General features: G+C 49.5%; 1 protein-coding gene across 1 annotated transcript; it reads left to right on the top strand.

Annotated features, from left to right (window-relative positions):
• The first annotated feature begins 4,243 nt into the window (after positions 1–4,243).
• On the top strand, positions 4,244–11,448 carry TCTE1 (t-complex-associated-testis-expressed 1). Its single transcript, XM_065632478.1, has 5 exons — positions 4,244–4,274; positions 4,808–5,059; positions 7,256–7,821; positions 8,904–9,353; positions 11,272–11,448. Exons 1-5 carry the CDS (start codon positions 4,244–4,246, stop codon positions 11,446–11,448), a joined length of 1,476 nt encoding a protein of 491 aa, XP_065488550.1.
• The last annotated feature ends 202 nt before the right edge of the window (positions 11,449–11,650 follow it).

The raw sequence follows: 11,650 nt of genomic DNA, 5'->3' as shown, positions 1-11,650 counted from the left end.
GACTCAGCCCCTTGATGAGCCTGCAATATGCTGTCCTAATGCTCACTTACCATCACCCTTTCGAAGTGCAAGGAAGTGTGGCAAGTCCCTGCAGGTGGCAATGGGCTCATTGGTGTTAGCCAGCATTCAGGATCGCTTGCCAACGTCCCCACTAGCCTGCCCAGAGCAGAGGTGACAGCACAAAGACCAGGACACCTGTAGAACAGCTGGCATTTTCAGGGTGCTGCTGCAGTGACCTGAGAGCTTCCTCAGTTTCTGTGTAGACTGACCTTCAGTGTGAATGCGATCTCTGCTGGGGTGTAAACATCCCCAGAAATAATTTCTCCTGCACTTACAAACTCTCCAGTAAATAATAGTGTTTACAGTTGTTTCATCTCTTGGATCTTTGCTGGTAGGAGGCATAAGCCAAAGGTTACTGGTTTCCATGCAGCTCTTCTTTTTTGGTCTCTCTGGGCTTTGGTGTGAAGCAAAAGGACAAAAATCTTTTATTTCCAGATCAAAACTGAAGGTTTTTTAGGCATGCTACATAGCAGCGTAAATTGGATGTGTGAGTTGATTTCTGTCAGCTTCTTCCTGGGAAGGGAAGTGTGATTTCTTTTTTTTTTTTTTTTTTAGGAAGTTTTAGTACCATTTGCTTTTCAGCCTAATCTGGGTGTTAAGTGACATAAACGAGGAATTTACTACATGACCCCATTAGATGTGTATCATTTAGGAAAACCTTTTTAGTGTAGGTGACTGATGTGTACGGAGAGTGGGCGGGAAGCGGTGTGCGTTAACACTCTTGACTTGGCTGATTGATAGTGAATTACGCTTCTCTGGTGTTTAAATTCACGCTCAGCAAACCCAGCTATGGGAACTGGCTGGGTGTGTTAGCTCTGGCTGGGTGAGACTCCTGCTGCCAAGGCAGAGGGGATGCAGCAGTGAAAGAGACCCTTTCCCCGTGGGCTGCACCCCTCGGTCCGCAGAGACGAGCGGTGGGGTGTGCTCACCGTGCTGGGGGCGGTGGGAATGGCTGCAGTGCGAGCGGTGACTCAGTGACAGACTCAGCCCCCCCAACACCGCAGGCGGGGGGCTGATTCAGACACCTGGCGGGCCGGCTGTTGCACGCCGGCAGCCTCGCTCTTGCTGGCTTCACACTGAATGCCAAGTGGGAACGGTGGATTCGGCTGAGCTGACTTGTTGTGGAGCTGAGAGGGGATCTCATCAATGTTATAAATGTCTCAAGAGTGGGTGTCAAGAGGATGGGACCAGACTCCTCTCAGTGGTGCCCGACGATAGGATGAGGAGCAATGGGCACAGGCTGAAGCACAGGAGGTTCCATCTGAATATGAGGAAAATCTGAGGGTTGCCGGAGCACAGGAACAGGCTGCCCAGAGAGGCTGTGGAGTCTCCTTCTCTGGAGACATTCAAAACCTGCCTGGACACATTCCTGTGTGATCTGCTCTGGGTGAACCTGCTTTAGCAGGTGGGTTGGACTAGATGACCTCCAGAGGTCCCTTCTAACCCCAACCATTCTGTGATTCTGTGGTTCCGTGATTCTGTGAGGCTGAGGGAAAACTCAGCAGCCCGGTCACAGACACCCCAAGCTGTCTGCCTCTATTTTGGGGCCACCCTACGCTGTGGCTGACCCACAGCTGGGTAGCACACACCGACCGACCTCCCACTGCAGGCGAGCTTTGCTCAGTAAGCTTCATCCAATGTACGGAGGGGCTGCACTTTTCTTCTCAGTGAGGGTGACGGAACGCTGGAACAGGCTGCCCAGGGAGGTTGTGGATTCTCCTTCTCTGGAGACATTCAAAACCCGCCTGGACGCCTTCCTGTGTAACCTCACCTAGGTGTTCCTGCTCTGGCAGGGGGATTGGACTAGATGATCTTTCGAGGTCCCTTCCAATCCCTAACATTCTGTGATTCTGTGATTGTGATTCTGTGCACTGTTTCTACAGCTGGGTTTTGGCTCTGCCTGAGGGCAGTTGTGTCTCCCGCTTGGTCTCAAGGAACCCCTTTGGCAGTCCTGCATGTGCCATGGGTTACGTACTCTCTGAAAATCAATCTGCCATCAGTAAGCTGGCAATCAGATCATCTGCTGGAATGTAGCCATGAAATAATCCTAGGCCACTGATGCTGCACTGGCTTTCCCCAACAGCCGGCCTTTAACAATTGCTTCCAAAAGGTCAGGAAAACCATGAGGAGCTCCAATTAACTGTGACTGGCCTGGGGGACAGAGTGACACAGATGCTTTTTGAACAGGACAAAGGACTGAGCAAGGAGAAAACATTTTTCACAGTCACTTCTCCTCTAATAATGACACCTCACTGCCATCCGGCTGTGCTTTGCCCTTCTGCTGAAGGCATCAAGCTCCAAGAGCAGGGTTTCGGTTGGGTCAGTGTGCTGTGGAGAGCCAGGCCTCTTCTCTTTCCCCTCAATGGTGGCCCATCATCACAGCACCCTCCTTTGGGGGCAGGGAGCTTCACAGAGAAAGGACCCCTGGTCCTCACATCTGCCTGTCACCCATTCCTTCCCCTTCCACAGCCACGCCTCTCCAGACCAGGCTTCCTTTTTCTACAGACTTCACCTTTGTCATCTGTACACCAGTGTCTCCCAGGAAATTCAGCTTCCCTGCCCTTGGTGCCCTTTGTCCTCCAGCTTTGTGCTGGAGGATGCCCTGCCACTGCCATCTCCAGCCTTTCCTGACTCTCGTTCTGAAATGGTTACTCTCTCCTCAGACCTGCTTCAAGTGCATTCTCATCAAGGTTTATAAATACCTCAAGGGTGGATGTCAAGAGGATGGGACCAGATTCTTTTCACTGGTGCCCAATGATAGGATGAGGGGCAATGAGCACAGACTGAAGCACAGGAGGTTCCATCTGAATATGAGGAGAAACTTCTTTACTTTGAGGGTGCCAGAGCCCTGGAACAGGCTGCCCAGAGAGGCTGTGGAGTCTCCTTCTCTGGAGACATTCAAAACCCACCTGGACACATTCCTGTGTGATCTGCTCTGAGCGAACCTCCTTTAGCAGGTGGGTTGGACTAGATGATCTTCAGAGGTCCCTTCCAACCCCAAATGTTCTGTGATTCTGTGAAGAAGCCTTTGCTGAAAACATTTGCCACAGTACAGCACAAATAATTTTGCTCCTCTCTTCTAGTTATTAACGTTTCACAGATCTCCTCTCTTCTCCCTTTTGCTGGTTTCTTTGCAGGCCCTTGCTCAGATGTCTTTTGGAGGCGGAAGGAGCAGAGGTAGGAACACCAGCAAAGCCAGCCACAAAGCTTTCAGAGAGAGAGGGGCCTGTGCTGGTGGAGGCAGCACAAACTGGGAGGGCAGAGGAGAAGGGAGCAGCCTGGTGCAGGAAAAGGACCTGAGATGTGTCATCTGGGGAGCACTGTCTGGCTCATGCCCTTCACAACAGAGGAGCTGTTTGGGATCAAAGCGCTGTTCAGCTGAGGGATGCTGTGGCACAAGATACTGCATAGCGTTTATCTTCTGTGCAGGATGTTATCACAGGATCCTTTTGATTCTACTGTGGTGCAAGGCCACTTTTGCCCTGAGGCATCCTCTTGGTCTTGCAGGAAGCTCTTCTCACCTCTGACATCATTGCCATCCATCCATCTGCCTCACGCTTCTTTTAGGTAGGTGTCCTGCAGTCTTTAACTGCCCAGCCCTGCGCTGCAGCCCTGTTGTGCCCAGTTAGCCCCAGTAAGGATCAGCATGGGTCTTTTTGCCCTGGGAGATACTCACCACGACTGGGCACTCCTGTTGAACCCAGAACTCAAGAAGCAGACACCTTCCTAGTGTCTTCTCTGCCTTTTTCAGACTGATATGACTGGAAAGGGAACCATTAGGACTTCCAGACTATAACCATACACATAGTATTCTGACAGATGAGCACACTGGTCCTGAGGCTGGGGTAGGAAATGGCAAATCAGAAACTTTGGTCTGGGAAAGGTCTGCAGAGCTAATAGGACTGGGCATCTTGCCTTCTGCTCCAGGGTGGTTCTTTTAGCTCATATCTGCTTAGGCTAAGTGTGGTTTGAACAGGTCAGACCCATCTCATTATTTAATGGATGTCTGGAAGGAGTTCAGCTGGAGAGTAATTGGAAAAAGCAGGAAAAAAAAAATGAATACACATGTAATGTATTCATCTGCAAAGCATCTTTCTTCAAAGAGTCATAAGAACAGGCATATTGGGTCAAACCAGGGGATGGTCTGGCCCAGTATCCCACCTTTGGTCATGGCTAGAAGCAGATGCCTGGAGAAGAGCAGAAAAATTATGCAAGTATGTGTGTTTATTTCCTCCAGCACTCTCCCCATCTCAAGCTGTGTTCAACTCAGGTTGGGCCAGATGTGGTTTCTGTGCACTGAGTCTTTCTCAAGGGGTTTCTCTTCCTTGGATTTGTCCTGGAACCTGCACAGACTCTCACAACATCCCATGGCAAAGAATTCCCCAGCTCAACTGCAGACAGTGCGAAGAACCATCATTTTCCTTTGATTTAAACCCAGCTCCTGCTGGCTTTGCCTATTTGTTTGATTGGAAAACACAGCAAACAATCAATTCCTGTCCATCCTCTTCGGCAGCACTCTCAATTAACACCACATTATTATCTGCTTATTACATGTAGTACCTAGAGACCTCTTTGTACAAGGATGTGTATAAAGATAAGGCTGAATAATAGTTATTTTGCTGCAGTGCTTCCAGTCCAAGCAGAGGAGGCGGGCAAAGGGCAGAGGCCAAGTGCATTACAGGAGAGCAGTGTGAGCAGACCACTGTTATTGCTGGCCTCTTTCTAACCTTACCTTTTTCTTTTGCAGGCAGCCCAGCTGGAAAATGTGGTGGTGACTCTGAAGAGATTTTCCTCTTGCTTCTCCCGAAGGAGAAGTGCACTCTGAGCAGGATGCAGCAGCCAGCACCTGGTGACAGGGGCAGGGCCGTCCCCTCGCTGTATCCATCCCCAGCCAGCCTTGCTGCTGAACACCGCGTCATTGAGGATCCCGAGTGGTCCCTCGCCACTGTCCCCCACCTTGCTGATCTCTGCCTCCAGCACATCATTCACAATTTTGGAAGTAAGGGCGAGTGCGTTTCCCTTGGGACACATGGAGAGAGACCATCAGTCCCGGGGAGCAGAGGGTCAACAAGGCAGGCAGATGCACCCAAAAGGCAGAGTGTGGTATGCAGCCCTGCTAAAGGAACAGATGGGGAGAAATATCCCCTCAGGCAGCTAGTTAAACAAACTCTTCAGTGCTAAGTATGTGCTTGTACACTCCAGGGATGGCCGTAGACCTCTGGGCTGCTATCCAGGATGTGACTCTGCCCTAACCTTGTCCTATCATGTCCTCTTCCTTCCATACTCTGCTGGACCCACCTAGCCCAGCCATAGCTGGGGCTGTGGAGTGGCTGTTTACTTCTCTTGATCCATGCATGCACTATGTTAGCACTTGAGGATGGAGCCCTGTTATGCTGAGTGCTGTACAAAGAGGTGGAGAATTACTCCTTGCTCAGAGGAGCTACCACCTCAGGATATATATATTGTACTCACAGCCTCAGGCTTTCTCCACAGCTTTTGATGGTGATGTGATGAGCTATATCCTCAGGCAGGGGATGTGCTTTTGAAGCAGGTAGACTGATGAAACATAGCAAAACAGAAAAAGTGTGTCTCATCTGAGAACTGAATGGGAGAGGGAAAGAAAGGGCTTACGTGTTTTTTGGCTGATTCAGTGAAGCGGCAGCAGAGACCAAAGGGGAGACCTTATCACTCTCTACAACTACCTGAAAGGAGGTTGTAGCATGGAGGGTATTGGTCTCTTCTCCCAAGTGGCAAATGATAGGATGAGAGAAAATGGCCTCAAGTTGAGCCAGGGAAGGCTGAGATTGGATATTAGGAAAAAAATTCTTTACAGAAAGGGTTGCGAAGCAGTGGAACAGGCTGCCCAGGAAAGTCATAGAGTCATCATCCCTGGAGGTGTTTAAAAGGCATATAGATGAGGTTCTCTGGGACATGGTTTAGTGCTAGAGTTAGGTTATGGCTGGACTCGGTGATCTTGAGGGCCTCTTCCAGCTGAAATGATTCTATGATTCTAAGGCTGTGTCCACACTGGGACTGTAGGACAGCACAGAGGAGCTCTGTCCTGCCTTACCAGGAGCTGATGGTACTTGGGTATCTGAACGGGAATACCCTTGCAGTCTTATCATCTGGTCAGCCAGTCTAGTGCCAAAAGGATTGAACCTACAGTGTGTACACACAAAAGCAGTGTGCTTGGTAGCTTGGGGACCCTCATGCCATTCCCTGAACTGTATGCCCACGTGTGTCCCACCTCTGCTTGTGTCGTGGGACACTGCAGAGAAGGTCACTGCAGTGCCAGCTGTAGGACACTGGAGAATAGACTACAGGAAGAAGCTGTGGTAAAACTCTGGGTGTTCTTAGGAAGGAAATGCCACAGAGATGGAGGAAATATAAAGGTAACCCCACTTTGTGTCTCAAAATCTGATTTCCCATGCAAAGATAGGCCTCCCCACTGAGGATTTCTGTTACTCAACACTACTGTGTACATGTTACCAAGCATTCATGGTGTGAGTACACATGGTTTTCTTTGGCATTTCTTATCACAAAGAACTTTCACCAGACAGAAGCCATCTGAACATTGGGAAATAGACTGAGGGGAGAAAGCTCCTGGGAAAATAGAACTTTTATTTAAACAAGGTAGGCCTAAAGGCTGAGAACATGCCTCGGTGGAAAGGAATAGGAATTAATTTGGGGTAAGACAGACACCTGAGTTAAGATAAAAAGGCACGAGGACTTGCTTGAAGAGCACACAGACAGTTGTTCTCAAATGTCATCCTTCAATTTGCTTAGAAACTAAAGGGAGAAAGTTCAGCAAATGACAAGCCAAGCTCTCCCATTGCTGCAAGGCTGAATTAGTTCTCTTGGGAGCAGAAGTCCTGCTCTGAATATAAATTGCATTCAAACTAAATTTAAACTGGGAGCTAAGTTTCTGATGCAGTTCCCAAATATTATAGGAGTAAACCCAATTATGCTGATGTTTTATTGTTAAAGTTAGAAATCCTACACAGAAATGTAGGAAATGGATCCTACACATTTTCTGCCAGCTTAGCTCCCTGCACCAGCCGCTGGCAACTGAGGAGAGAGCCAGGATCAGCAGAGGGGAGGGCATGGGCACACAGCTGGGGCCTGGGCAGGACCACAGTGCCAGCTGTGGTTCCTACAGCCCAGACCAACCTCTCCTTCTTTTTATCCCCTCCAGAGAACCCTGTTTTGAACCGCCTTCTGCCTGAACACCAAAAAAAGGTGCTGGACAGGCTCTCCACTGATCTTCCACTCACAGTGACTGCCAACCTAATAAGAGATGAAGACTACTGGAAGAGGTGCTGCACTGAGCGCTGGCAAGTGTGTGACATCTCCAACTACGGAGACAGCTGGAAACGGATGTTCTTGGAACGTCACCTGGAGAACGTTGTGAAATGTTTCATCCCTAACTCCACAGATCCCAACCAGGTCCTAGAGCTCATCCCACTCTGCAAAGACTATGTGCGGAAACTGGAGGTTGATCAGTTCCTGCCACCTCTGCAGGTGGATCAAAAGGAGGAGACAGATGATGATGATACAGGGAGTGATTTTGGAGACGACGAGGTCTCCATGCATCACTATGACATAGGAGTCCTCATTACTGCTCTCCCTCACCTTGAAGAGCTTCATCTCACTTATGGCATGAAGGACTGTGGCATGAACTTCGAATGGAACCTCTTCGACTTCACCCACCAGGACTGCTGCAACCTGGCTGCTGCCTTGAAGAAGTGCCACAACTTGAAAGTAACATAACCAAAAGTGAACCTTCCTTCCTCAGCTAGATCTTCAAATTGCCTGGGGATAGAAGCACAGGGACCAGTTTTACTTTCTGGCTACACCCTTCCTTTTTCAAGTGGCAGCCTGGCAGAGTGCAGAGATGTTGACTTGCTGGCCTATTGCTGAGTATCTTGTTCTGCATATGTCCTTGTTAGAATAGGTTGTCAGAGGGTTGATGAAATTAATACTTGTTCCCACAAAACATATTCCCTGTAGCACAAGAGAAAGCAAACTCCTGTTTTAACTCCTCAAATAGTTCTGGGAGGCAAGGAGGGAGGAGAGGAGAAGACCAGAGAGTATTTCCTGAGGAGTTTTCAGTAGTTATACTCAGCAAACACATGCCAACATGCCCCAGCAGAGCAGAGACCCCCAAGAACAGCATGGGGAAATACATTTGCTGTAGAGTGATAAGGGCTTTTCTTTCTGGGCATTAACACCATCTTCAGTCCTGTGGCAACTGCAGTGCAGACACTCATCCCCTCCAAAGCACCAGTGGGCAATGCTATCCCAAGTGCAGCCAGAGTGAGCTAGCTGAACAGTCCCCGCACAGACTGACGTGCTTTGGGAAACATTTGCCTGCTTGGCTTCCAGAAGAGAAATTACCTCTGCTGTGGTTATTAAGGTGTCCTGGTCATGCAGGACATTACCCTTCACCAAGAGCACTGTAGTTACCACCAGTGCACATGCTTATTCAGACAGTGTTCAACTGTGATCTGGGGTGAGTTCTGCTGTTACCCTCTGCAGATGTTTGTTTTAATTTAGCCCCCTGTGTCAGAGGTCACATGGAGTCAGAGGAGAGGAACAGGCTTTCCCAGGAGATGAACCATTTCTCCGTAGAACAGGCATGGAACATCAGTGGGCATGCCCTGTCTGCTGAAAGTACCTGCCCACTATAAAAGCAACTACTTGAGCCTACTGGCTAAAGTTGTCCAAAGTGAAGGGAAATGAATCCTGTCTGGTGGACCATATGCTTAACTCCCTTGAGGTCTTGTACAAAGCTCAATCCAAAGCGCTGACTGTTTTAGTGTCCCTGTCCTTTATCCCCACAGGTTTTCAAGCTGACACGAAGCAAAGTGGATGATGACCAGACCAGGCTGCTGGTCCGTAACTTGCTGGATCACCCTTGCTTGGTGGAGCTGAATTTGTCCCACAACCTCATCAGGGACAAGGGGGCACAGGCTGTTGGCAAGCTGATCAACCGCAGCAGATTAGAAACCCTTGATCTGTGTAACAACCAGATCCATCACGAGGGGGCTCAGGCTCTCGCTCAAGCCCTGGCTGAGAACTCCACCCTGACCTCCCTCAATCTGCGCCTAAACTGCCTGGAGGACAGAGGTGGGGAGGCGATTGGCCGTGCCCTGCTGACCAACACCACCCTGAAGTCCATCCATCTGGGCAGTAATAACCTGTCAGAGCCAACTGCTATGGTTTTCTCCCAGGTCCTGGCTCAGAACACCACCCTGACAAATATCAACTTCTCGTGCAACCACCTGGGGCTGGTAAGAGAAACCCCTTCTCGCAGCAGTTTGTGAGCCTGCGTGGTGGCCTTGCAGAGCAGATGCTGAGTCTGCCCTGCCTTGAAGCCACAGAGGCAAATGCATCCCTCACTTTGCAATCTTGGTGCGGTAACAATCAGTTGGGAGCAAGGAAGAGACTCTAGCAGACAGCAGGAAGGAGGACATCTCCTGTGCACTCACTTAGTACATCTAGCTCTGTCCACAAGGCTGAATCTGGCTTACAGGCTCTGCGCTTTTGGGCAGAAAGGGATTTTCCCCCCAGGAAACTGAAAACCAGGGAGTATGTCTGGGAAAAATCACAGCCGCTTCACACACGTGGGAGTAGATAATAAAAATAGGTGGTATGAGATGAGGGCCTTATTCATATTCTCTGTGCTTTGGATCTGCTGTGCCATCTGTCACTCAGCAGCACATAGGTAGTGCCACCCATCCCAGAATCTCTCCTGTCCATCACACGCTCAGAGGAGACTGTTAGAAAATTGTCTCAGTTGTTTTGCTCCTTTAACTCGCCCTGCAGCTCTAGAGCGGTGCAGTAGGTCAGAAGTGTCACGTCTGGGTGTTTACGAGTGGCTCCTAAACCACAGGCCTGCATTTTCTAGACAGAGAAGTATCCACAGATCTTACTACATCTCTAAGAGCTGCAGTATGCAACATGCCCACAAACCAGACCAATTATCTTCTGCTGATTAAAAAGAGCTTTAGAAATCTGAAACTAGACAGCCAAATGCAATCATGCCGGCTTTTAAACTTTCTGTGCTGCCTCAATTTTTCTTACTGTCACAATAAAGAGATAACAGGACCAGATGCCCCTGCTGGCAGGAATATTGGCATCAATGTGTTTGAGAATGGTTTTAAAAGGATTTGATGGCGGAAAACCTTTTGTGAGTTCTGAGGTTTATGATCCTAGTCGTGGAAAACCATTTGAGTGTAACGATAGAAGGGAGCAAAGGTTGGAAAGGAGAGAAGGATTTTTGCTTAGTAAATAATAATGTCTGCACTTAGCATCTTTCTTCTGATAAGCTCTCCTGGTACCCATTTGTGAAGCTCTACAGCAGCCCAACAAGTGGGCTGGTGGTATTATTTGGGGGGTAATAGGGATATTTGCTAGAGATGCATCAAATTCTGACCTTCATACCCCATTAAAAAGGGACTCCTTTCCTGTCCTTTTTGTCCTTTGCTTTTTAGCAGAAGGTCTAAGAGGCAGGGTGTTGGCATGAGGGGACTGCCTGGATAGAGGAGATGGGGGCAGGAAGTGTATTTGTTACCAGAAAGAGAAGAGCTATGAGGTGGGGAAAAGTTAAATTGTCCCTAAAGACAGTGCTTCAGGTAAGGGAGGGAAATGCCCCAAAGTGAGTGTCCTCCCTACGGCTATCTACATCGCATTTTCTGTCCCATACAGGCTGGGCTTTGGCTGCGTGAGATGTTTCCCCCAGGAAAGCCAGCCCAGCCTGGGAAATGGCATCCAGGCAGGAGACTGCCCGGACTGGGGCTCTCCTGCTGCCAAGATGAGGAGCAGTGTCCTAATCACATTGCCATTTGTCCCTAGCCAGCAAAGAGCTGGGGACCAGGGGATAGGGGAGGGCAGAGACTCCTCTCAGGTTATCATCGCCAGCTGTGGTATTAACCAGCCTGAGTTTGAGGACTCCTGACATGGTACCCAGAGGGAATCATTAGCATGTGTCATATCGCTGAGTGCTACATAAGGTTACACTCCTTCCCTGTGTACTTCTCCTCTGAGCAGCATTTTGGGCTTCCGTGAAGGACTTCGTTGCTTTTGGCACCATCTCATGGGCTCCCCACCACTGGCAGCAGGGACGTTGCCCTGGGGAAGTGGGTAACGGAGTAACACACATCACTTTTGCATCTCCTCCTTTAACCTCTCCTTCTTACCCATTTGCAGGATGGTGGGAAGCAGCTGCTTGACGGGCTGGCAGACAACAAGACTTTGACCGAGTTTGACCTCCGCCTGGCAGAGGTGAGCCAGGAGACTGAGTACCTCATTCACCAAACTGTGTGGGCCAACCGGGAAGCAGCGAGGCTGGGGTCTCTGCAGAACCCCTCCGCCAAACCCCTCTGAAGAAAATGTTCCAGAGAGCAATGAGCTTTGCTGGTGCAGTGTTGGAGACATTTTACTTCAGGGGCTTGTTTTTATTTGTATTTCTGAGAAACACTCACCTTGTGACCACCACCACATCCTTTCCCAGATCCCCATCACCCAGCCTGTGACTTAGCACGAGACAGACATCAGACCTCATGGGACTGTAGTGGCATCGCAGAAG

The sequence above is a fragment of the Caloenas nicobarica genome, chromosome 3 (assembly GCF_036013445.1).
Source record: "Caloenas nicobarica isolate bCalNic1 chromosome 3, bCalNic1.hap1, whole genome shotgun sequence".
Taxonomy (NCBI): domain Eukaryota; kingdom Metazoa; phylum Chordata; class Aves; order Columbiformes; family Columbidae; genus Caloenas; species Caloenas nicobarica.
Note: the sequence above shows the minus strand (reverse complement) of the source record. Positions and strands in the feature narration are given on the sequence as shown.

What these genes read in the sequence shown, in the direction of transcription:
- TCTE1 (XM_065632478.1), top strand. Translation starts at nt 4,244, where the DNA reads ATGCCTGGAGAAGAGCAGAAAAATTATGCAA. An exon ending in AGAGCAGAAAAATTATGCAA is followed by an intron (nt 4,275 to 4,807) that starts GTATGTGTGTTT and finishes TTTCTTTTGCAG; the next exon opens with GCAGCCCAGCTGGAAAATGT. An exon ending in CATCATTCACAATTTTGGAA is followed by an intron (nt 5,060 to 7,255) that starts GTAAGGGCGAGT and finishes TATCCCCTCCAG; the next exon opens with AGAACCCTGTTTTGAACCGC.